The following is a 26,708-nucleotide window of genomic DNA, read 5'->3' as shown; positions in this document are numbered from 1 at the left end:
TCATGTATCCTGCTGATTTTCCTGAAAGGGACAAAAGGCACATAATCATAGAAATCTGTTGTTTATAAATACTTAGCTAATATGCTTTCTTCAGGGTCACATAATAAACCCCAGAATTTTCACTTGCAATTTCAGTGGGGCAAAGATTTCAGCATAACCCTTCTACTCATGGAAACCAGCTCTTCACTAAGAAACACAAGATGGGTATCAGTATTAATGATTTGAAATGGTTTCAAAGCTTCTCGTGCTTATTTTCATCTGTGGTTTGGAGGACTGATTCTGCAGTGCTGTCTGCTATTTGATTACCAACAGTCTGAGGCTCTGGGTAGTGCTTGGAGGTGTGGATGTCTTCTAAACTCCCAAATCTACCTTTTTCTTCTGTCCTTAAATTAGTTTGTATTGGGTTCACTCTGTTGTTATGGAACTCTGTCAGTGGCTTGTGTGGCTTGCTAGTAATTTTTCCAGCAGCTTCAGTAACCTAGATTAAAATTTTCCATCTATTCTGTCCTGCCCATTCAAGTAGTTTGAAAAGATTTACTCCTTTCTTTCCTGCTCTAAGTACTATGCTCTTATCACAAACAAACCTCCAGTGTATATCTAGTAATGTCATTGTGCCAAATTAATTCAGGTTTAATGTCTATCAGTCATCCATCAAATCTTTATTTTATGTTTGATTTCCAGAAACTTTCTTTACTTCTGCACAACCACTTTCAAGTCTCCAGTCTCTGTTTTTCTAGATATTTCTATATTTTTCAGAGCCTGTTGGTTTTCAGCTTAGTGATTTATTGCTGCCCTGTGTGTTCATATTAATAATGTCAGAAGCCTTTTCTCTTTCTCTCTGTTGAGATAAAGCTCACAGACTCAGCTTCTTTCAGCACACACTGATATTTGAGTACTTGTACCCTGGCGCTTCTCCAACTCCCACATGTACAAAGCTCCTTTCTGTACAGTGACAGGGGTTAATATATTCTGTGCCTTCTCAGATTTTTTTACAGTTTCTCAGAGAGCTTCTATGAGTGATTCTCTAATCAAATACCTTTGGGGAGGAGAGAACCAGTGTTTTGACTATATCCTGTGACAAATATGCCAGAATATTTTGCTGTGTATACGAAATGTTCTTAGTCACCCATTTCAATAAAAACAAAATGTTGAAGGCCAGTTTCATTTTCTTGCTTTTGTGGGCTTTATTTTGAGGGTTTTTAGTTTAGTAGTATGGTGGCTTAGCCTAGGCTAGCAGCCAAACTCCCACCTAGCTGCTTGCTCACTCCCCTCCCCAGCAGGATGGAAAAGAAAAGAGGAAGAACAGGAATGAAAAAGCTTATGGGTTGAGATAAAGACAAGGAGACTGCTTACAAACTACCATGGAGTCAGCTGGGGGAAAATGTAATTTATTGCCAATTAAAATAATTAAAAAAAAAAAAAGCCAACGCTGGTAGTGGGAAACAAAACAGACAAACATTAAAATAACAGCTTTCTTCCCTGCTTTCCCAGGCTCAACTTGACCTCATTCCTCCTCCCGGACTCCTCCCTTGTTATCACTGCAGGTTACACTCAGTCCAAGTCCCTTCAGAGAGGCAGCAAGTGGTGCAAAAGTGGTTTTGAGGGGTTATGATCAAGAAACAGTGGTTTCTTGCTACCATTCTTTTCTTCTCTTGTATTTCTTCTCCAGTGTGTCCCCTTCACAGGCTGCAGGAAATATCTGCTCTACCATGGAGCACCTCCTCCTGCAATTGTGGGGTTCCCTCTGCTGTTTCTCATTCTTTCCCCCCACCCCAGCCTGGCATTTTCTACCCTTTCTTAAATGTTTTCCCAGAGGTGCCACCAGCTGTGCACAGGCACAGGGTGGCCCCTGGCCTCTTCTCAAAAAGGCCACCCCCGCAGCCTCCCTGCTACCAAATCTTGGTACAGACACACAATACAAGAGGCACTTTATTAGTGCTCTGCTAGCGTAAAGCATTCACACAGTCTTAGTTTGGGAACTCCCTTTTGTAAATCTCAAATTGGGATGATTTAGGACAGCATAGAGCATGTATGGACCAGATTTCTCTTCCGAATCAAGCTTTCACTGGATAAACCTTCTACAGACTGTAGACTCTTAAAATGATGAGAAATTATCTCCCATAAAAGATTGTGTGCTTTATGCACGATGTAATGTAGCAGTTACTTTCTCATCATAAAGTGCGTGTAATATAGTCATCTAGTAAGTATGACTTACTAGGGAGGTCAGAGGTTTTCATTGCACAGGAGAGAACATGCTGATTAGTTCAACCTTCCCAAATGAATATTGCATTTCATCCCTGGAGCAAGTCCATTAGGGCAGGTGTGGTTTTTTTTACTGATTCCTATGAAAATCTAGTGACACGTGGCCTAGTTAAAAAGCCTGAGAGTACTGCAGCTTTTTAAATCACTTGGATGCTTCTTTCTGATGGCGTCACCTTTACCACATGTCAGGAACCAAACTGGCAGAACATTACCCGAGCTGTCTGGGCCAGTGTGGGGCCACCTGGATGACCTGAGAAAGGGGCTATTGCTCCTCAGTTCCCTGCCCAAATGGAGTATGCAGGAGGAAGGTCTAGGATAAATCAACTGACAATAAAAGCTAGATGTGAGTTTCTCATTGTGGAAGGCTGAGACAAGCGGGTAGAAGTTTAGGAAAGAAAATTTATAATTAATCTGTTGGGCAACTTGGGAATGGAAAAATCAGGCACTGGGTAAGTAAAAAATAACGTAGAAATCGTAATGGGCCTCAGATATAGGAAAAAACTGCAGAAGCTCTTTTTAATGAACTGTGTAATGCCGTACCTTTTCTGCCACAAAGTGTAATAGGAAGGTGCAGATGCCAGGTTATACTGTTTGTGTGTAGGTAATATAGCATGAACTAATGTTGAAAACATTGAATAGTGACTTCATGTGTCTTGACTGATATTCCTGCATTTGTATATCTAAATATAAACGTTTTCAAGGAAAAGGTAAAAATGACCTGTAAGGATAAACAAATGTTTCCTTTGAAAGAATTTAGTATTATTAGTGACCTTTACTTGTGACCTTTAGTGAACATAATATTATTAGTATTTAATTATTATTATGCAAACAGACACATATACATACAAGTTATAACTATCGGGGAGAGTGGCTGCTCACTCAGAGTTCCCTCTGACACATGCCGATCCCATTCTCCTTTTTGTTTTTCTCACTACTCAGTGCTGCACAGAGAAGAGATTTGGTTGTATTGCACTAAATTTCAAGTTTTTAGCACTTTCAGGATTTAGTATCATAAAGTCTCCTGGAAAGAGATGTGAAGCCATCTGTCAGGTGATAATAGGAATAAGTATGCCTGTGGTTTCTTTCAGGTGAGCGTGCTTCGCCAGTGCTCTGAATCAGCAGAAACAATGTCACTGTGATGCTGGATTTCTTGTAGTTTTTCCTGTGAACACAACTTTCAGCTTCCTAGTCTATGTCTAGAAAATAGGTGGACCTCTCAGTTGCCTGCCAAACCTGTGTACACATATCTAAGTTATTCTGTTTTGTGGTGAGATAGTTTTTGATTTTTTTTTTCTTCCAAGTGCATTTTTTGTTACTAGCGATATTATTATTTGCATTATATCTACAATCTTTCAAGTGTAAATATTTCTGAATTATTGTTTTCATAATATTTTTTTCTTCCAGTGCTATGTACGCTATCAAATAATGCAAAAGACTTGTAATTCCTCAAAATGACATGGTATACATGTCTGAGGTTTCTATTACAATAACCCTTGCAACAAGGTCACATCAGATAGCGATAGAAATGAGAGGTGCAGTAAACGTGAAAAATACACTGACTTGCTTTCTTATTCCAATACTTCTATCACCTTTGATGTGAATAAGCTTTGACATTCACTCTGTAGCTGTTGAATGGCACTATTTAAGCAGAGTAGGAAAAAATCTGCAGAGAGGTATATTAAGGTGCTATTCAGCAGAAGAGACTTAATTATCAAATGTATTAACTTGTCTGTTTAGTTAATGTCAGATGCTTCAGTAAGTATTACTAGACAGTGTGAAACGAGTGCTATGAGGTATTTGACTAAGCCACAGGAATGAATAACTTCTGAACTTCTGCTCTGTTGGCCATGTTTTATAGTTTTACTCACTCCATCCTGGCTAATGTAACTGCAAATGTTGGTTTTAGTCATGACGTTTTTATATTTTTTTTGTTACTTACTGGACTAACTCCTAGGCTATGGAACTCATTAACTGTGTCTTTGTGCAACCTATAACTGGCCTTACTAAAGTGTTTCCCTGAGTTTTGTGGAGGGCACTTCAGCTCTTATATTATGAGCAAATAGAAGAAAGAGATCATAATTACATTGGGTTGGCATTTTTCCTCAGTACCATTCTGTTCTTCCTGAACAGTCCCTACCTTCTCAGCCCTTGCACATTAATCTGTCTTTGTAAAAGAAAAGTTTATTGGAAAGTACTTGGTTTTTCCAGTGTCGATATGATTCCTTTTTTGTCTTGTGTTAGGGATCACTAAATCCTGTAGCCCAGTAGAAGCATGCAGGGTTGCCTCAGCTTCATGTCCCCAGATCCAACCAGTAGTAAGGCTAAGCATGTAGTCCTGATAGGTCTGCGGTGGTCAAGCGCTGGGCTTGGCCAAACTGGCCCGCATTACCTCTTTATCTGTCTGTTTTCCCATGCTTGTTCCTCCCCAAAGTACCTCGATCCTTTCCTTGCATTGCCTTTGGTTCCCCCCTGAACATACCATACTAAATTTTGTACAATCCCCAGGTACTCTTTCCTGTATCCCATAAGTCTCATTACCCCCTAAGCAGTAATGCCCACCAGTCTGAACCATGAACAGACCATGTTATGAAGTAAATATAAGTTATAAAAATTTGAGTACAAGTTATAAAATTGTGTTGGTGATCTTGGAAGATTCTAGCAAGGTGAGACCCTTGTAATTAATGTTTAGTTTCTGGGTTTGTGCTGTACTTACACAAGAGGCAAACACTGAACTACTTGGCCCAAGGCTGCATAATAGGTGAAGCACAACATCACCAGGAAGGTATCTTGTGTTTGGATAATTCCATGATTAGTATTTGCAGATTAGTTTGTTGGGTGTTTGTTGTTTGTTTGTTTGTTTTTTAATTAGTTTCTGTTTACTTTTTTGGGGGGGTTGTTTGGTTTTGGTTTGTGGTTTTTTTTGTTTTTTTTTTCTTCCACTTTTGTGTAGAATAATATCAAAAGGTTGCTTGAACAAGTTGCACCCAAGTTTACTACAAAACTAATATCAGTGCAGGTATATTGTCCAGTACAGCACACTCCCTGGTGAATGCGCTAGCCTGCTCAGAACTAGCTAGATGAAGGACTTCTACCTTATCATCCATTATAAAGTGTAGACATAACCCTGGCCGTTATTTTTAGCATCAGTTTCTCAGATGCTGGAGAACAGGGACAGATGCATTTCCTACCCTGGAGATATGGTAAGTCCTTCAAATATTGTGGAGTACCTCAGTATGATAGGGTTCATTTTTGGACATGTCTAAGTTAAAGTCTGCATCAAAAAGTATAGTTTAGAACTATAGATTGAACTAACTAAAATAGAAGTTTAGATCTATCGATTGCATTTGTCTAAATGGTAGGCTACTATCTACATTTCCCTATAATATGTATATACATCATACTGAAACTTGAATATTTCGTCTTTGCACTGTGTTTGCAGGGGTTATGTGGATCATTACATTGCCGTGTATGAAAAAGGATGTATGTTTGCTGTCATTTAACCACCTCACAGCTGTAGACACATACTCTGTGTAGGTTGTTACGTTACTTCAGGACTGCTTTTTTTTCAGTTTAGTTTTGAGTTCTGTGCTTACCACCTTGACAAGGATTTTAGTAGTCTTTACCAAAAATTGCTTTTCAGCACTGTGTGGCATGCAGTGACATGCAATCTTTTGACCTGATTGTGAATAAGGCTTGTGTGTGTGGTGTATACCTGCTTGTTTTCTAGCATTTGCTAATCAATTAAAGGTAATATGAACATAAGAATGAATTCATTATCTATGTTTCTTTGGGGGGGGGAGGGGTTGGCCTCACATCCTCATGTCTCCTTTGAGAAGACTGGGGGATGCTTGGACCATGCTGCAACATTCTGAGAACTTTTTGGACCACCATAAAGCTTTGGCAAGGATTTATAATTATGGTCACCTTACCACACTTTTCTGACCAGACTGAAGGTGCTTAGTCCAGGAATAATCTTACAGACCTATTTTGGTCTCAGACTCTGTCACTTCAATTTTGGAGTCACTTGGCTTTGTTCTGCCTATCCTTAGCCCAAGCGGACAATTCATGATGCACCCTATCTAAGCTTTCACTAGTGAAAGCAGCACCTGACCATTTGATCTTTGCCAATAGGACTCTTTCTTAAACATCTGCAGCCAGTTGGATGTGTTAGTGGTTTCACTGCTGGTCAGATCACCATCCTGATGCGGTGCTAAAAGATCTCTGCTCTGGACTCCACTTAGAACCTGCCCAGCAATCCTATCAGCAGGGCCCCATCCATCCTAGCTGGTGGAGCATGGTTTTTTCTGACTATTTTTCAACTTGTGCCATGTGAGTGATGGCTTTTGATTCTTCTTCTATGTGACTCCTCATAGACATCTTTTTTCTCAATTTCAGGTGATGCAAACATCTGTTTAAAAACAGGGGATGAAGTAGACTTGTCGGAATATACCATTGCTTTCTTTGATATATGAATTTAGGATACCCCATCCAAGCCATGTTGCTTTCTATGCTTCTCAGAAAGTTGAATTTTATTAGAGACATTCATTAAGTTTCCAAGCTAGTTTATAAACCTGTGAGCCACCATACAGAGCTTTGTACATTAGAAGTTCCTTGTTAGTCCCTGGAGGACTTGCAGAACTTGCAAGGAAAATTTTGGATAAACTCCCCTTTACTGTCTGGAAAGTTTAGCTCATTGTGCATGGACGATCAATGCTTATTCCAGGAGTTCTTCATAAGAATTTCTCTGGAGGACATAGCTAAGCTTTTGTATCCTTTGACTACTGCTTGCACCTTAGATTTCCTTTTGCAATGGCAATACTTTTATGGACCTGGCCAGGATCCTTTGTTAGACTCCTGCTTCCTGCCTCCCACGACTGGAAAACCTGATGGGAAGTATCAGCATTGACATGATTTTCCTTTGCCATCATTTTGGTAGTTGCTTTGGAGAAAACCAAGCAAGCTACATTTAGAGATTGCAGCATTTACATCTGCCATCTGGCCAAACTAAATAGCCATGCAAGTATGTTGAAATCATCTGAATAAGTGATACGTTCTTGAGAGAAAGCAAGCTTGAAACTGAAGACCCTGAAGTAAATATGAAGGGTGGCATTGGAAAAGGGTTCATTTTGAGAGTGCGTTTTGAGTAGTGCATTTTGATCCTGACAGAATCTCCAGTTGAAGTGAGATCAGAGAAGAGAGAGGAACAGAGAGAGAACGGTTGGGGAGCGAGGGGTTGATCTTAACGTAAGAGTCTCATATGTATTTTGTAACTGCTTTGTCTGATTTGGATATCTATGAAATTGTGAATATTTTATTTATTTACCTTAGCCTGGTTTGTTATGGAGTATTAATACAGAGGTTGCTAGATACCTCCTTCAATTAGTGTATACCAGACAAGCTCTTGCTTTGTTCAGAAAATAAAAAGCTTATCATTAGAAATTATGGCTGGTCTCCATTCTTACCCAGGGATTGTACTTATACCCTGGCTCCTCCTTTCTGTAGGAGGAACTACTTTTCTTCCATCTATCAGTATGCATATCATACATACATCATAGCTATCATCGTATACATAGTTGTGGATGTGCATTACCTCTCATACAGTGTTCCAGTCCTGGCAGAAGCTGGAGGCTGGACAGATTGTCTTTCTGTTATCCACAGACTCCCTCCCTGTCCCTCTTAACGAATTCCTCTTGACTGCATCTGCTTCATTGAAAAGCAGACACAGTGTTGACACATAGAATGACATATTTAGAGAATCTGTAGCTTGGGGCTGGGGGCAGAAGCTTTTTAGCTCTCTTTTTCTACTCTCTGAGTAGAAAAAGAGTGTAGAAGAAGCTTAGTCTATCTTGGACCTAAATGTAAGTTTCAATTTTGTCAAAAAGTGATCCAGCTGCTATTATCAGAACTACTCAGGTTCATAACCCTTGAGTTACAAGATGTTTGTCCTCATATCTTTGCACAGTAAATATGTATAATGCTTGATAAATCCGAACCATTACCAACTGAAAACCTCCTGTCTGGGTTCTTTTTTTCTTTGGTAGGTTTCCTTAAGGCATGGCCTTTTTTGTGTGCAATCTATTCTTACTTGAAGTGAGAGATCACTATTCATATTCTTGAATCACTGATTAATAGAAGCTCAGTTGAATTAAGTCTTTCATTCTCTTCAGACTGCTTTTCATCTCTTCAAGGCATTAGCTTTTGAGCATCCATCCAATCCACAGTGCACTGGCATGGCTGGATTCTGCTGACAGCAAGAGACTGTCATCCTAAGTCACGTTCAGGGTCTGTATTGACATTTTTCATTATTGAAATACTTCTGTTACCACCATGCTGAGACACTCCTTAACACTTCATCATCTGGCAGCATGAATTCTCATAATTTGAAGTCTGTAGGCTTGCTCATGACTATGTATATTTTAGGTAAATATCTCAGTATATCATGAGATACACCAAAAAACATATTGAAAATGGAATTATTGAAAGGTCTTGAGGGTATGGAGAGGAGAGGTGAGGTAGAAGGTAGGGAAACAAGAGAGGAGATAGGAATGGTATTTCACAGGCCACAGACAATTTAGTCTTTGCTACAAGGTATTTATCTCCTTGAAAAAGAAATTGCTTGATGCTACCTAGTCTGTGAAACTGAAGCTACATAGTAACAACTTTAAACCCCGGGCAATTTTTAAAATAGGCCTGGCAGCCTGGAAGGGAAAACTATGAAAAGCTTTGTGGAGGTGGTAGCAGACAGATACATTAATGAATTGCACTGAAGTGCAAGACCAAGACCCTCTTGTAAGAAAGCTATAATCAAAAAGGATTGATACATTTATTAGCAAACTTATCATGGATTTGTATTCCAGTTTTACTGAATACCGTGATGAACCAGCAGCATTGCTTTGTGCTCTGGACAGGAAAATGGGCGATTAAGGTTAATATTTTGGTATCTTTTCAGCCACTGTGATTCCTGAGGTGGCCTTGTCTTGAATGCAACTAGGAGGTGCTGAATCTCTTGCTTTGCAGCTGTCTGCTGTACAAGTTCCCTTTCAAGGATCTTCCTTACACTTTGAGAGGGGGAAGTCTTGTTTCACAGTTGGTCTCATTCACCAGATACTAACACTGTTGATTGACATCAGGCAGGAGCTTGTACTGAGGAGGGATGATTTCAGGGTCATTTCACCCTCGCTGCATAATCTGAGCTCTCATGTTCCTGGTGGAACTGTTGATGCAGGACTGATTCTGGGCTGTCTCATGGTCAGCACCCTTTGCCTCATGCCCTGTGTGCTGAAAAAGCCTTGGTGTTACAACTGAGCTATGCCCCTGTGCTGTTTTTTGCTGGGATAGTTGGTTACCCTGGTTAAAAAGGTGCTTGTTAGTATCTGAAACAGAACTTACTTACCTGGCTGAGTAGTCCATGTTTTCCACCTCAAAGGTGTTCTTGCCAGTCTGGTTAGCTGCACTGATCGTACTGGTCTGTCTGCATATGATGAGGGAGTCCTGTTTCTTTATCTGGCTGCTGGGTTTCGTGTGTGTCTTTGGCACAGAAGTGTTTGTTTGGCTCATTATTCCCTAGTAAGTGGAACTGTGGTATTCTTGTACTCTGCTCTCCTGGAATCCTCAAAGGAACTTCTCTGGAGCACCAGCTTGATGCCTGAACATATTTAGTTTCCTTGTATGCAGGACAGTTAGCAAAATTAGGGCTGCATAGTGGTGCAGACAGCCGTTTCACAAGTTAATGTTAGTCTCAGCAGGGTCTTTGCTTGGGTTTGGTTTGGTTGTGTGGTTAAAAATGGGGGGTAAAATTCCTGGTCTTTTGGACTGATCTTTCTAATAAGCATTATAAAGCAGGGGTCCTCAAACTTTTTAACCAGGGGGCTGGCACGTGGATGCAGTGGCAGGCAGTCATCTGCGGCTGCTTGGTTTCCCCCCCAACCCCCGGCGGGGGGTTCTGTAAATACCGGGGGCCGGATTGAGGACCCTGGGGGGCCGTAGTTTGAGGACCTGTGTTATAAAGGAAGGAAAACTGTAAAATGTGAGCATAGGTTGGCAGCTCCTTCAAAAAGAATAAATTGTCTATGGCCTGTGAAATACCACTCTTGTCTCCCTACCTGGTATCTCATTTCTCTCTCCATACCCTCAAGACCTTTCAAAGTCAACATCCAAATTTAACTCAATACCTAGGGGATGGGGAGGTGGTGTCAAACCATAGCAGATGTTTCTGCCTTAAGAGTTTCATAATGTTTAGTGGGCTTTTTTTGTTCTCCAAGAAGCAGTGACAAACCATCAGTTGCAAGCAGTAATGATGGATCTGGTAGAGGTTGATTGAGGTACTTTTATGATCTTGATGAGGCATTTCTGTTTATCTATACCCTAAAAAAATGAAATGACACTCAGAAGCTTGTTTTCTGTCTCAACAGAATCGGAGGGCTTTTGACAGCCTTGCAACTGCTGGTATTTTTTTAATCTGGGAATAGGAAACAGATGGTGGGAGGGAAACCCTAAAACTAATCTAATAGAATGCAATTATGCAACAATTATTATTTATTGGAAAAAATGGAGCAAGAATAACTGAAAAAATATTTCTTGAATATTGAATAAATATTTATTGAATACTGAACATTTTTTCCTTGGAAAAAAAATTAAAAAGGTCCTATGTTGAGCTCCATAGGACTATTTTAATAAATTCTTATATGGTTACCCTCACCCTGCTTTTCAGGCATCGGGGTGGTTTAACTGTATGTGTGCATGTTGAAGTACGTGGTTTTAGTTAAGGGCCAGCTATTTCATTTTGATTATGGCTATTGTAAATTGCTAAGTAGCTACTGGCCAAGCTAAAAATAAACCCAGATGTCTAAACATAGTTTGTACTTTATGGTGAGACTCTCCTTTGGTTTTGACAGCTCCTGTAACCATTGTGTACTTTGGGTAGCAGCCAGTAATTTGTCTAGATTAATTAATATAATTGTCTTTTTCTCAGTGTAAATTTTAAATTCACTCTTATGTATTTAGAACTTGCCCACAGAGGTTGTGGAGTCTCCCCTGGAGATGTTCAAAACATGCCTGGACACGACTCTGTGCAAAATCTGATCTAGGTGAACCTGCTTTAGCTGGGAGTTGGACTGGATGATGGACAGAGGTCCCTTCCAACTCTGACCATTCTGTGATCTGTGTTTATCGCTGGAAGATATTTAAAAAAATATCATACGCAATGTAATCATTAGAGTCTTATTACTTCCTATGCAGACCTTTTCTGTAAAATCAAATTAGTGTTTTTGTCATATGTCTGCATATTAAAGCAGTGTGCCTTTCTAAAGAATGCCAACAGCCTCCTGGGCTTCATTAGGAAGAAAGTTGTCAGCAGGCTGAGGGAGGTGATCCTTCCCTCTGCTCAGCCCTGGTGAGGGGCCACATGTAGAGTTCTGTGTCCAGCGCTGGGCTGGCTCCTTAGTAGAAGACATGGAGTTACTGGAGTGAATCCAGTGAAGGGACATGAAGATGATGAAGGTCTTGGAGCATCTTTCGTAAGAGCAGAGGCTGAGAGATCTGGACTGTTCAGCCTGGAGGACAGCAGGTTCAAGGGATATCTTTGCAATGTGTAAAAATACACATCAGAAGGAGTAAAGAAGGCAGAGACTTTTCTCATTGGTGTCCAGTCAAAGGATGAGAGGCAGTGGACAGAAACTAAAATAACTGTAAATTCTATTTAATAAAAGAAAGCACTTTTTTTTTACTGTGAGGATCGTCAAAATTGAAGCAGCTTACTTGGGTTGTGGAGTCTATCCTTGGAGACTCGTACCTGACTGGACATGGCCTGGAGCAATCTGTTGTAATTGCTCCTGCTTCGAGCAGAGCAGTTTGACTCGACAGTCTCAAGAGGTCCCTTCTCACCTTCATTACCCTGTGATTCTGGGAGTCTGAGATTTTTCAGAATAGGGTATTTAGTCAGACATGTCTGCTAATTAGACAACAGATGAATTGCTACATTTGAGAGGGCATGAATTTAATCCTGAGCTTTTGTGGATTGACACATGACATCCAAAATTAGTGATGCTTCTGAAGATTAGCACGTATCTATATTTATACAAGCATATACATTAGTTACATTGTGGTAATATCATTTCAAGAAATGCCTGGAGGTAATAGAGGGGCTTGAATTGCACTGTAGCTGTACTGCACCAGTTTTTTTTGATTTTGGACACACTGGCCTCAACATACCCAGATCTATAATGCTGAGCTGTAATGTAACAGCGTTGTAGTGGTTTGCTTCAACTAATTTTTAATTAGTTCTGTCACTTTCATAGATATGCAGTTTGTTCTTTTAGGCAGGCTCTTTTTGGTTATTTTACCTGTTGTGTTAAAGCTGTAACTTAGTTACAAGCTCAGACACAGACCAGCTCTATATCATGGTTTAGAGGGATTTATATATACAACTTAATGTTGAGGATTTCTGAGTGCCAGTTTTGTCTGCAGCCCTCTGATTAACTGCCTTCTAGACAGCCAGAGAAAACTGTCTCAGGGATTTCATACTTCAGTAAAGCAAAGGGAAAAATAAACTTTTTAAATCCTGTTGTATTTATTACATAGAAGTGATAGATAAATATGACCATATTAATAAAAAATTATGGTTCTCCGCCTTGAAAAGTAATTTAGACTTTGAGACAGCTGTTTCATCTAAAATATACATGTGCTCAGATGCAGAACTGGGAGCAATGAACAGTAGAGAATTATCACTGTAATCTGCAGAAGAGTTTCTTGGGTTTCTTTAGGTTGTACTTTACAGGAGGGTTGCGGACCATCTCCATCATTATGGAAAATCATATCGTAAATCATTATGGCTAAATGGACATTGTATCTTGCTGTGTTGAACTTCAGTTTCAGGAAAGATTTCAGCAGTGTGCTTGGTTCTGTATTGACAAGTCGCCTGTTGGAAGAAAAATGGAAATAAATGTTTTGAACTCTCAGTTTAAATGCAAGGGGATTTTAAAATATATTTTTCTATTTAGGTATACCGACCAAGAGAGTTTAGTGTTGCTGTTTGGGAAGTTGCTGCAGACATCAGGTGCTTCAGTGCTATCAATCAGCAATGGTTTGCCAGAAAGCATCAGCACTTTCTTTCATAGTTACCTTTTATATCTATTCTGTGTCTCAAGTAAATTAGAAAGTTAAGATGTAGGAATAAAGTTCTAAAGGTTTTTCTAATGTAGTGATTGCTTACTGCAGAAGTACAACTATCAGCAAGTATGCTTGCAAAGATGCACAAAAAATGGCTGTATGCTTCCTTCTCTCACACTTGAGAATTATCACTAGTATGTGTAGGCAAATAATGTGTTTTATCAGCTACTTATTTAATTAGTTTTGTGCCTTTAAATTCAAATGCTTTAAATAATATTTATTTATTGCTGTGTACTTTTTGAAAGAAGCAAAATTATTGAACTACTGCCTTCACAGTCAAATCTGACATGATTAGACACAACAGATTCAGTAAATCTTAATATTCTAACTCCCCCAAATAACAAATTTGTAGGCCTGCCAGTTGGGCTATATTAGTTTCCTGGAACAGAGTGAGGTGCATGGAAAAGGGCTGGCTGCTTTATTTTATTTTGTTTTTGTTTTTTTTTCTAGGGAGCAGGGACAAACTTCTAACCTCATTGGGCTGCTCTTTCAACCTAGCGATGTTCCAGCATTTGAGTCCTTCAAATTCAAGCTATGGTTGGATCTAGTTCAAAGAAAAGCAGTTATGTTGAATGCATTTGTCTGGTCCATAGCCTGACATATGGGATGTGTTAAACTGAAGTCTAAGTGCAATGGTGATATCACTAGCACAATGCAATAATATCAATGTCAGAAGCATGAACTAGTGAGGAGCTGAACACTGCCTCACATCCCTCTATTTTTTAAACCCGTTTTAAAAAAAAGTGACATTTTGCTGATGTGGATTTATATTGCCCTTGTCTACAGTGGGTTTTATATTGCCCTTGTCTACAGTGGAGCTTCTGCTCAGCTGAGGTGCTGTCAATCACTGTGGAAGATTGACTTTTCTCTGTCATTCATGCTGTATTCACAAGGTCTTTTTCACTTGCTTCTGTCATCAAGCTTCTTGTCTTCTGTGCATTGTTGTCCTGTGAATGAGTCTTCTATTGATATTGTATTATTACTGACCTCTGCTTGAACTTTCTTCCTCTCCTTCCACATATATTATTTGACTTTTCCACTGTGACGGAGTAAGAAAGGAAACGACATATTGCAGACTCAGAAAGAATTATAGTCTTAACTTCTAGCAGAGGAAGTGTGTGTTTTGGCTCTTGAAAATGAGAACAGAGTTTCATACCAAGAGGAGGCAAAATATCAAATGTGTTTCTGCAAAATGTATCATAACTGAATGTAAATTGAACTGGTTCTTCTAAGGCCCTGAGTCCTACTGGATGGCAGTGCCTGTATTTGCTTCCTTTCCCTTTGCCTTTCAAAGAACTTTCAAACAGTAGTAGCGTTAACTCCAAGAGTCAAAGAGCCACTACTCTAGTCTAAAAATCAGAGGTTTGTATTTGTGCCTAGCTAAGGCTTGCAGGTTGTTTTTTTGTTGTCCAGCTTCTATTTTTTTGACATTGCTTACTTGCTCACTGAATGCATGTGTGAAAGAATAGCAACAGGTTGAAAATGCGGCTTCAGGGAGGTGGTCAGTGTTTACAGAAGCTTGCAGACCCTGCTTTGTTCTGTGCATCCCCTGTACTGCCAGAGCCCCTCCTAGTCCTCACTCTGTACTCCATTCCCTTCAATGGGACATCTCAAGGGTCACATTTTGCAGGGTCTAGTAACTCTTCCTCTATCCAAGAAAGTTCTGCCTGGATCTTTTTTTCAGTGTTGCCATCCTTGGCTTCACTCTCAGCCAAACTGACAAGGGTCTTGATAGTGCTATAGCACTTGCGCATTGGAATTGCAAGCAAATGCATCACTTCTAATGTCTGGGGCCTTGAGGGATCAAAGACAGGAAACTTCATTTGATAGGTGCAAAATTCCTTCAATGCTGGTTATTCTTTGAAAGATTTCCCTGAAACAAAGGAACTGAAATTCTTGATGATGATATGACTGTTGGCAATACTGAAGCAGGTTTTGTGCAAATATCTTATCCTAATATATGGCTGATAGCCTTCAGCTATAAGCTGGTGTCTTTGGAGGTGAAAATTTGAGCCTGTGCTGTCATTTGTGACATGGAGAAATGAGCAGACCAAGTCCCTTCCTCCTCAGTTAGTTTCCTAGCAGAGTGGCAAGCTGAACAACACTAGGAAGATTGTAAATTTGTTATTGAAAGTCTGTTAATTTTTTACTTTCTCCCCATCAAACTCCTTCACCTATTGTAGTGGATACACTGAAGGCAGTTGCTGGTATAATAAAATCTTTTTCTGATTTTAGGATGTTTGCAATTCTGTCACTTTCTCTAATCTAAAAATCACAGGCTCTGTTATTGTTCATTGTAGAATGCAGCACCTGAAGTAGAATAATGCTATCTGTATAACATTAGGCAACATTTTACAAAATTAGGTAACTAATTTTGTAAACTAAACTAAAAGCTTCCTCCCTACCGTCCTGCTCCTGAAACTGGGTGAGTATTGTGTAACTCACAGGCAAATGGTACCTTCTGTCTCACTACTATTTTCTTGATGACCAAGTAGAAGGGAACTATGCACAGCCTGATGACAGTATGGAAACTTGTAGTGGGCTAAAACACTAAGTGGTTGAAGTTTTTTTTATATGGACATATATGTTGTCATCCTCCCCTAAGAAATGTTTTTGAGAAAATTGTCTATTAAAGTTATGTTTAGATAGTTGAAATGTTCAAAATTATCCTCATACCCTGTAGGAATTCATGAGCATCTATGGTTGTACGGAAAGATTCTTAAAAAAGACATTTGGTAGAACTGGTAATGGAAACTGGCTAATCTCAGTGAGGTGCATAAATTATTTGCTACACACTGTGTCTTTTAGACTAACTTTATAAACTAGGATGATATGGTGTTTGTATTCCTATCAGGTTTTAAAGATTTCTATACAGCATGCTATTCTGTTTAATATCTCACTGTTGTTTATTCCATTTTAGGAAACTTTCTACAATTCTATTAAGTACAACAAGGAGAAAACATAAGCAAATAGTGGGTGTACAGAAGTAACAAAACCTAAATGTTTTATGCAGAAAAGATTCAACAAGTATCTCCTATCTACGAAGAACGAGTCAAATTTTCACATTCTGTGACATTGCAGTACAATCTTGGATCAAACCACACATGCTTTTTTAACAAAAAAAAAATAATAATTGAATGATACTATTTGCACTGATCTGATGATGTGGAAATAAAATACTAAAAGGAATGCCGTTATTGTTTTCTTTATTCTTTGGATTTTGGAATTTTTACTGAATGGATTTACTAAAACCAATAAAAGGTTTTATTCACAAAGCCATCACTCAGGATTAAAGAAGCCTTGTGGGCAAAACTTGCTGATAATGAAATAAGTAAGACCTAGGGTATGAACTGGGTTTCATGGTAAGCATAAGACTTTAGAAGTAGAAAAGGCAAATACAGCCACACAGACCCTGTTATCCTCATTGGGCTATATAATTAAGCTGCTGGAATCGTATAGAAAAGGTACATCTGTGCTACAGTACAGCTGCTTGGATGTGATTCAGGGGTCCAGTTCTATCATCCTTACTGGTGTTGAGCAGCTTTTTACTTTGCCAAGAGTTCTTGTGAAGCTTAAGAAGCTAATTGTTACCAGTGTGAGACGGGCACAATTGAACTGCTTGTTAATGGAAGACAAATACTGCAAGTACTGCAGGCTGATTAACAGGAAGTTTATTTGGCAAAGATATTTAAAACATGAATTTTGCTGTGACCAGTAAGTTCCTATTAAATCACAAAACAGATTCCAGTCCTGCTGAAATCAGTGGAAGTTTTCCTGTTGACTTCAGCAATAGAAAGATTTGGACCTCCTTTGGATTTGTCTTCCAATTTAAGATCATTTTTCTGATGCTTACTAAATGTTCCCCAGTGTTTATACATTAAAATGTGTTGCCAATTCAAATAGCATTGTCTTGTACTGTAAAAACTAAAATAAAATATTTGTTTTGGCATCTTTGTAAGTGGAATTTTTGTCATGTGTTTAGAACTTCTTCTACACTGCTAGCTGCACGTAGGAAATGTTCCCTGCTCTTCTAAAAACATTTTTAGTGCACGTTTAAGACATTAACTGTAACTTTATGGATTAGTTTTCTTGCTCAGTGGATTTACACTGCAGTATGAATCTAACTCTTAATTATTACTAATTGTTTTAAGTCCTTCTGCACATCAGATTGTTTTTGCCTGTAAGATTATAATTTTGTCTTTAATGAAAAGATTGTCATTAATAATATGGTGTTGAAGTTTTAAGATGCTGTGTGACTTTCTTACTTCCATCCTTATTCTACAGACAATCTGGTGGGGAGTTCGCTGTTTTCATACTTCAAACATTAGGCCTTGTTTAGTGTACCTGTGTAACATCACTCATTTTCCCTCCCTACAATATGAATTCACTTTTTCTGCAACCTTACTTTTACAGTCACAGAGCCACTTCTGTGGGATGTGGCAATTCTGTCTGAGGTTATAGAAACCTCTTCCTTTCTCTTACTTCCCTTCTTGTCATTTTCTTGAACTGAAAGTGCCACACTTGTTTGGGCTTCTCAATTTCTTAAGAATCTGTATCCCTAAAAACCTTGTTGCCTTATCTTGCTATTTGTGTCTAATCTCTACTCCCATTTCCTCTGATTTCCCCATTGGTTAGCTAAATCTGAGACTGTTAACATGAGTCTCTACTAAATCTCATCAAATCTTTTCTGCTGCTTTTTTGATGTTTTATTTTTGTGTACTTTTCCATATATCTGTAAGACTAAATTTTCAGGTGGTGCTAGTTCTTATAGAGATTGTGAATTTGAATCTGAGGTCTTTGCATTTTACCTTTGCTGTATTGAGTGCCTCCTACTTAGGTTTAATACAGCATATTCAGTAGACCTTCAACTTTACTCTAGACTCCCAGGGTGAGATTCACTTCTAACTTTACAAGCCTGCAATGGCAGCTGAAGAAGTTTTTTTTTTACAGAGTTGAGATCTATAGAAAGACTTGCTTTTCTGTGTTAACTATAAAAGGGGTCTTGATACCTGTTTTGGATGTCTGCATCACTAGGTAGCTCACTCTGCATTGCCTACACCTAAGGTTAGGTGTCATGAACTGTATATCAAGTATGTATATTCTCGAGAGTGAAAATGAACTGCTGGTTTGGTTGTGCTATGTGACAATTATTTTTTTCTTTCTGAAGTATTGTATTTTTAGAAGCAGGATTTCTTTTTCATGGGTATCCCAACAATAATTTTGAACAGCTTAATGAAAGAACTGAAGTAGATAATGGCCAAACTCTTCTATCACTGCATTTAGAACAAATGCATTTAGCGATTTTGCTTATTTCTCACTTTTCCCATGGAAGAAAGTTTTAAGTATTAAGCTCAGTGGGAGGAGGAAGGTATAAATTTATTGAGTTACAATTTTATTGTTGAATTAACAATATTATTTTAATTTTAATTTACAGGAAACCTGTTTACCTGTAAAACTCCAGCAATTGCAGATATTGTGATACTGGTAGATGGTTCTTGGAGTATTGGCAGATTCAATTTCAGGCTTGTTCGACTGTTCCTGGAAAATCTGGTTTCCGCTTTCAATGTGGGATCTGAGAAAACAAGAGTAGGTAAGGTGCCATATTTTTTTCTTAGGGTTTCTATAGCAATGTAAAAATTTCATTATTTCAGGATAGTTGACAGTTTAATGCTACTTATTTGTGCAAGACTCATCTTCACCTGAAACTAGGGCTTCTATCACAGGAGTAATCCTGCTGGAATGTATGTAGTATTAATTCCTCACAGTTTAATGTGATACTCAGCTTAAGTAAACTCTAATGCAGTGTCAGTGGAAAAGAAAAAAAGAGTGGAAACAGTCTTACTGATCTAAGTCAGCATTAGATCAAACCCGTACAGTTTAATTTTCAGAGGAAGAATGTGCCAGTGGGTGGCTTTTATCATGGTTTAAACTGGCTCAAATGTTATATTTCTGTTCCGCTACTTGTATTTTAGCTTGTTCAAAAGCATATTAAATAAAATTGTTCTTTTTCAAACAACAATTTCTTGGAATCTTACTAAACACTGAAAAATTGTGTGCTCCTTCTTATTTACTTTCCTTAGCACTTGAAAGAAAGCCTTTGAAAATAAATTGAGGAGCTGCCATTCAGAACAACTTTATACTATTTTTTTGGCATCAAGCAATGCAATTTTTCTAGTATGGTAGCAAAGTTACTTATGGTAAGCTTACTGTGGTAAGCCAATGGTAACCAAATACATAAATTATAGATACTTGAAAAAAAAAATGCTTTGTTGTCAAATGGCTTACCTAATTTCTGTTTCTTTAGGTCTTGCACAGTACAGTGGTGATCCCCGAATTGAATGGCATTTGAACGCCTATGGCACAAAAGATGCTGTTTTGGATGCAGTCCGTAATCTACCGTATAAAGGAGGGAATACATTAACAGGTACAGTGTATGTTTTAGCTTTAGTTCTTTTATTAAAAAACGTATTCTGTTGCACAGATGAAGAAGTGTTAGTGCTTATTATGAAGGGTAAAAAGGATAGGGATTTTGCAGCTTGCCAATGGATTTATCCAATGTCAGTGAAGTCTTCTGAGGTGCTTGTCTCATTGGCTTCACTGGGAATCTTTCTGCACAGGACAGGGTCTCATAAAATGTGCATGAACTCTCTCTGCTGGAAGTAAAGTCTTTTACCTGTTAGGAAGAAAATGCAAAATCCATTCACAATGTTCATGCACAGAGCTTTATTCTGGAGGAGGAAAGAATGTTGTTTTAATATCTGACAACTGGCAATAGTAACTTTTCAAATGATCACCTGGGGCTTTTAGATTTCCATTGACCTTTCAGTAGTTAGAGCACTGAAACCCCAGAAGACACTTAGTGATGGATAAATGGGGGATGCCTGTCAACCTGGGAAAAATACAGTCTCTGAATGCAATTCCAGTATCTTCAAAGCAGCAGTCAGTAATGTTGGCTGTCTTGCCAGCAGAATGATATATCCAAAGACCCAGACATAGCGTTAAGTAAATTGCCGCCTGCCTTTTTTTTTTTTTTTTTTTTTTTTTTTTCTGGTGGGGAGGGAAGGGGAGAAAGAATGTGAAAGATTCTCCTCTTCTGCAACAGCCTTTATTTTGCTAGAAGGAGTGATTGCAGTGGGACAAAGGACAGATGGACTCTGCTATGATTCTAGGAATGAAATTACTGTGAGGTAGCAAGTAGTAAATTATCACAATTATTTTATATGGATGCTAGAAGAAGGTGAGTTAGTAACCTTTCTTGTGGGACACTGAAGAAAGTTTTCAGATAGGATCCCATTGTGACTTGTAAGTTTGTCCTGAGGAGTTGTTCTTCTTCCTTCCCTTTAAATAATTAGCAGTTATTAAAATCAGATTCTCCCTAAGCCTTATTTAACCTTTTCTTGAGCTTGTAAATTGGAAAAAAAACCCAAACAAATTAAAGTAAGATTGTATGCAGTATGGGGATTTACTAAGCTATCCAGCACATGCTTTCATATAAGTAATGCAGTTAGAAGGAGAGGGGACTTCCTGTTCTAACTGTAAAGTAAGAGAGAAAAGACGATGCATTGACGGGAAGATCAGTTTAGTTTTCCATAGCAGTTTAAAATACATGGGTGGATCAAAAGGCTGCTAAAAATGAATGCCACCTTCTCTGTAGTTTAGGTTGCTTGTTGGAGTTTAATCTTTCAGTAAATAAATTCTTTTACACATTCCTCATTATGAGATTTTGCAGGATTTTTACATTGAGTGGAAAGACAAATACTGCAATATTAGCAAAATTAATGCACATTTTCCCCTCTTAAAGTCTTTTAAAATGTTGCCTTTTTTAGGACTTGCCTTAACTTATATATTGGAAAACAGCTTTAAGCCTGAAGCAGGTGCAAGACCTGGAGTATCTAAAATTGGTATACTGATCACTGATGGGAAGTCCCAAGATGATGTTATCCCTCCTGCTAAAAACCTACGAGATGCTGGCATTGAGCTGTTTGCTATTGGTGTGTATTCTGCATTTTGCATCCCATTAGTCTCTGGTGTATTTGTATCTGTTGCCCTTTATAGTAAGGAAGTGTTCCTTTCTGTCTGTATCTGCTAAGTATCACTGTTAATTTAAGTCTTTAATATGTTTTCCAATTCATTGCTGCTGTAACTGGAATTTAGCAGTATACGTGGATGCTACATTAAGCAAGAGACAGCTGAAAAAATGCCAGTCGTGGCAGAAATTAACATCTTGAAGTAATATCTTAACAACAGAGCAATCTGTAGTTGGTCATTAAAACAAATAGGACTGGATTTTAGTAATTTTTATCAATCCCTGTGTATACAAGAATTTTTTCTTTTTTGTTGCAAATATTTTCTGTATTTTTCTTTTCAATGAAAGGTGTAAAGAATGCAGATATAAATGAACTCAAAGAGATTGCCTCTGAACCTGACAGCACACATGTCTACAACGTTGCTGACTTTAACTTCATGCACACCATTGTTGAAGGTCTTACCAGAACAGTGTGCTCACGAGTAGAGGAACAGGACAAGGAAATCAAAGGTAAATAAGAAGCAAGATGTAATGTAACTTAATATGAACTTAATATGAACTTAGACCTACAAATCCTATTCCAAATATCTGCAATTCTAAGCTGGCTTCTGGCACTTGACTCATGCTGCATACTCTTCTGCTCACAGGAAAGTACATTGTCAGGGAAGTTACCTAACTAGGTGTGTTTTATTCCTGCTTTGATATCTTAGTTCTTTTGTCTTTATCTATGATAGTGGTAAATATTAACGTATTTGGTAGTACCAAAAAATATAAAAATATACATTCATTCTGCTATAACTGTTTCCAAGTGGTGGGTCAGGAAATTTTTTTTATAATACACAGGTTTGGGGTTGAATTACTTTAACAGTTGCACATGGAATTGTTACAATTGTGCTGTGCTTTCCATCTTCTAACTTACTGTTTTTATTCCCTCGCAAGTTTTCAAATTTTTAAACTATTAAGATTGCTTTGGTCCTCCCTGATGATGGATATTTTTTTTCTTTCTTCTTAAATACACAAAAATATATATTTCAGAGCATAAGAGAAGGTGGTGGTGAAAAAAAAATTTCTTATATAAAAAAACCTTCTCTGACTACAGTACTTTCTTGCTTTTCTGAACAGAAGAAGTGGCTGTGAAAAAACATTGCAATTTGCCAGGTCCTACCTGAGGAGATTCTTTCGGAAAGGATTCAGTGGATTTTGTTTGTATTGCTTGGTTTGTGATTCTTTAATATCACAGAAATGCAGAGTGATTTTTCAATAAGCTTGTAATATATATCAATAAGGAAGGCTGTCTCTCACACATTCTTCTACCTGTGTAGTGAAGAAGTGTGTATTATTAAGGCTTCATTCCATCCTTTTCCCTCTTTTATTCACCTGGAAACTGGAAGAAATACAGAATATTAGCTGTGTCTTTTAGGGGGAATAAGCATCAGATGGGAAATCAAGAGGGAGAGGATGGAAAAACCATAGAGAGATGATACATCTTTGTGGAAAGGAGTGATTGCCAGAGAAGATGACCATTGACTACATCTCTTCAAGCTGCTGACAGGCAGCATAGCTGTTTCCAGCCTGCAGAGGAGCACAGGAGGTCACAGCTGTATATGTACTTGGATGTTTTTCTTGACTGGAAGGAAAGCAACCTGAAAAAAAATCCCAGAAAGAAAGGACTTGAAAGGATGATGGAAGGAAGGACAGGAAGGCTTAGTTTTGTATTTTTGTCTATGTCATATAAAGGTTTATGAAAGACCAGGGAGGCTTAGTCCCAGTGAAAACTCCATGTGCAATACTGTACTCATTCTTAGTTCTTTGTTTCCATTGAAGATGACCTAAGTAACTGCAGTAGCCAATTATTTGATTTTCTGATGAGGAGTGATCTTTGGAGCTTCAGCAAATACAACAAAAAAATTACAATTTTGCAGAGGTGAATAAAAAATTGTGTTGTCTCTAACCTAGGAACAATTGTTGCTTCACTTGGGGCTCCTTCGGATTTGGTCACATCTGAGGTAACAGCTAGAGGATTCCGGGTTAGCTGGACCCATGCACCAGGCAAAGTGGAAAAATACAGGGTTGTGTACTATCCCACTCGAGGAGGACAACCAGAAGAGGTAACAGGAGGAGAAGCTTTCCAGAATTTTTTAATACAACAGCAAGAACTAGCCAGGCAGCAAATCCATGGTCTCATTTAAATCTGCCCTGAAATTCCCTATTTGGGCTCTGAAACCCGCTACAGAAAGGAGATATAGTCACATTGCATGGTAGTGAAGGTTGGGTAGTAGCCAGGCTGCTTTTCTGTCATGCAATTTAAAGTAATTGTTCTATAACAATGAGCACTTTTTGAGGGTGAACTGCCTGCATTTTTGCTTACACATATGCTTTCTTGAACCAATTCTATAGACTTCCCCTGCACCATTCTGTTCACAAGAACAGAAGAGGTAGCCGCAGATGGTAAGCTGGATTTTCAGTTCTGAGAAAAAGTAATTCATAAAAGGAAGATGATACAAGTGCATATTTTGGGACACCTACAACTGGTCATTGAAAATTTGGAGAGAGGTGTTTATTTGAATAAGACAGGCATTTTAGAGCAGGAAAAAATGCAGTGTAACAAGCGCTTGGCTTCAGCTGACAACTTACAAAATTGAATGGAAAAGCAGAAGAGCCAAAGGATTTAACTAAGGATATGTTTTATTTCTTTTTGTACTAGAAACTTGTTTAGCATGGATATGTATTAATGTCAATTTGAAGTACTGTGTGTGTACATATGTAATACTAAAGGAATATTTATGATGATGCAGTAGTTCTATCCAAAAGTGCCCAATACACACTCTTAAGCTGTATTCCTTTATTTATCTAAGCAATTCCTGTGTTGTAAATGGCTGCCTGTATCAGCTAAACATTTTGATTACATATAAGTTGCTGTTCTTTTTTCAGACACATTACTGTACATAAAGTAGCAAAAGCAAATGATTTATGAATTGAACTTCAGTACATTGATTCTTAGATGCTGGTGTAAAAATTGACTGAAAGGAGAGTTGTTGATTTGATGGTAGTATAGTCAGTTTGCTTTATGCGTATTTAGCTGCATTTTCTTCTGAACAGGTTGTGGTAGATGGAAGCTTATCGACAGCAGTTCTGAAAAACCTGATGTCTTTAACTGAATACCAGATAGCTGTATTTGCTATATACTCGAATGCTGCTAGTGAGGGCCTCCGTGGAACTGAAACGACACGTAAGTATCCCTACCGTGTTTGTTATGGATTTGACTGCATTTAATCACACTGTGGAAGCATTAGTCTTTCTGAAAAAGGAATACAGAAGGGAGTCTCTTCCAATTTAGCTTCTTTTAATGCATTTGCCTTACATTCATTTATCTTTGAATTAATTCTGTGCTACGTTCCTAAGTACAAATGCTCTGTGGATATTTAAACACTGAGAAAGGTTTTATCTCTGGGCTGAACTTTGAAGTCAGTTGTATTGAACCCTAAATTAGAATGTTTCCACACTTTGGGTGCAGAGCCAAGCTTTATAAATTAGGTTTGTGGCTGAAGATGATCTCATGACTGGAGGATTAGGTGGGACCAGAAACACCTGCATGTGATTCCCACCAGTGCCAAAGATTTCAAGGTAACTTCTGTAAGTTCCTTCCTTAATGATTCAGTTATTTTCTGTCTGTAAAACGGTGACTTGGGATATTGTTAGAATGAATACATTTGCAGTTTGGAGTTCTATAATGAAAACTGTACTAGTACCTGAGACAATGTGCTATTGATGACTTCAATTTTATGTATTTGTATACAAAATAGAGTTACTTTTTTAGTAAACATGACAGTTATTATAAGAATGAAAGTAAAGAGTAACTTTTTAGTTAAACTAGGACCCAGGAAGTCAATATGTGATAAATAAATAGCTGGTATCTGCTGGAAGAACAAAACAGCAGGGTTCAAGCAATCTAGAAGATTTCTACAGTGCTTTGACAATGACTTCCTGACACAAGTGATCAAGGAGCTAGCAAGAGAAGGTGCTCTGTTGTAGCTGATACTTAAAACCAAGGAAGAACTTACGGCAGGTGTTTAAAGTCACAGGTAGCTTTGGCTGCAGTGAACATGAGATAGTGGAATTCAGGATTCTAAGAGGAAGGAGGAGTGCAAAAAACACGACCACAACTCTGGATTTCATGATAGCAGTCTTCAGTCTTATCAGACACGTGGTTGGAAGAATCCCAAGGGTTATAGCCCTGGAGAGAGAAGGGGGATCCAGAATAACATCTTGATACCCAACGATCACATTCTGCAGGCTCAAGAAAGATCATATTGATAAGCAGGAAATAAAACGAAGGTGACAGGAGGCTGGCATAGGTAAGCAAGGAAATCCTAACAGAACTCAGACATAAAAAGGAAGTGTATAAGAGATGGAAGAAGAGGCAGGTGACCCAGGAGAAATATAGAATTGCTGTCTGATCTTGAGGAGTTAAGTTTAGGAAAGCAAAGGCCAACCTGGAGCTGAACCTGGCAAGAAATGTGAAGAGCAATAAGAACAAACTCTACAAGTGAATAAACAGTAAAAGGAAGACTAAGGAAAACATGGGCCCACTCCTGAATGGGACAAGGGGACCTTGTGACAAAGTGGAAAACACTGAGGTACTCAGTGCCTTCTGTGATTTGATCTTTACTGGTTAAAATGGCCTTCAGAGATCCCAGGCTGCTGAGATCAGTGGGAAAGTCTGGAGAAAGGAAGACTTACTTTCATTTGAAGAGTACCAGTATAGGGAGCACTTAAGCAAACTGGACACGCATAAGTCCACGGGACTGGATGGACTACATCTGTGAGTGCTGAGGGAGCTGGCCTATGTCATTGTGAGGACTACCTCGGTTATCCTTGCTAGGTCATGGTGACTGGGATAAGTTCCTGAAAACTGGAAGAAAGCAAATGTTAATCCTTTGTGAAGCAGGATCTGGGAAACTACAGGCTGAGCATTGTCACCTCAATCCCTGGAAAGGTGATGGAGCAACTAATCCTTGAAACCCTTTTCCAAACACATGAAGGACAAGGAGGTGATTGGAATTAGTTAGCATGGATGTATGAAGGGGAAAGCATGTCTGACCTCATGCATTTCAACAAAGGGAAGTGCAAAGCCCTGCCCCTGGAGACCAATAACCCAGTGCATCAGTACACACTGCGGGATGACCATCTGGAAGGCAGCTTTGTGGAGAAGGACCTGGGGGTCTTGGGAAACAATGAGCTGACTGTGAACCAG

The 26,708-nt window shown here is 38.6% G+C and overlaps 1 protein-coding gene across 4 annotated transcripts in view; it reads left to right on the top strand.

Annotated features, from left to right (window-relative positions):
* The window catches only part of COL14A1 (collagen type XIV alpha 1 chain), a 123,696-nt gene that overhangs the window by 17,313 nt on the left and 79,675 nt on the right, over positions 1–26,708 (top strand). For all 4 annotated transcript variants that reach the window (XM_056332623.1, XM_056332622.1, XM_056332625.1 and 1 more), the window contains 6 exons: positions 18,863–19,018; positions 19,733–19,852; positions 21,255–21,419; positions 21,803–21,964; positions 23,411–23,562; positions 24,554–24,683. In XM_056332623.1, coding sequence (XP_056188598.1) covers positions 18,863–19,018; positions 19,733–19,852; positions 21,255–21,419; positions 21,803–21,964; positions 23,411–23,562; positions 24,554–24,683 — 885 coding nt within the window. The remainder of the gene's footprint in view (positions 1–18,862; positions 19,019–19,732; positions 19,853–21,254; positions 21,420–21,802; positions 21,965–23,410; positions 23,563–24,553; positions 24,684–26,708) is intronic.

Source organism: Falco biarmicus, chromosome 3, assembly GCF_023638135.1.
Source record: "Falco biarmicus isolate bFalBia1 chromosome 3, bFalBia1.pri, whole genome shotgun sequence".
Lineage (NCBI taxonomy): Eukaryota > Metazoa > Chordata > Aves > Falconiformes > Falconidae > Falco > Falco biarmicus.
This window is presented reverse-complemented; position numbering and strand designations above follow the sequence as displayed.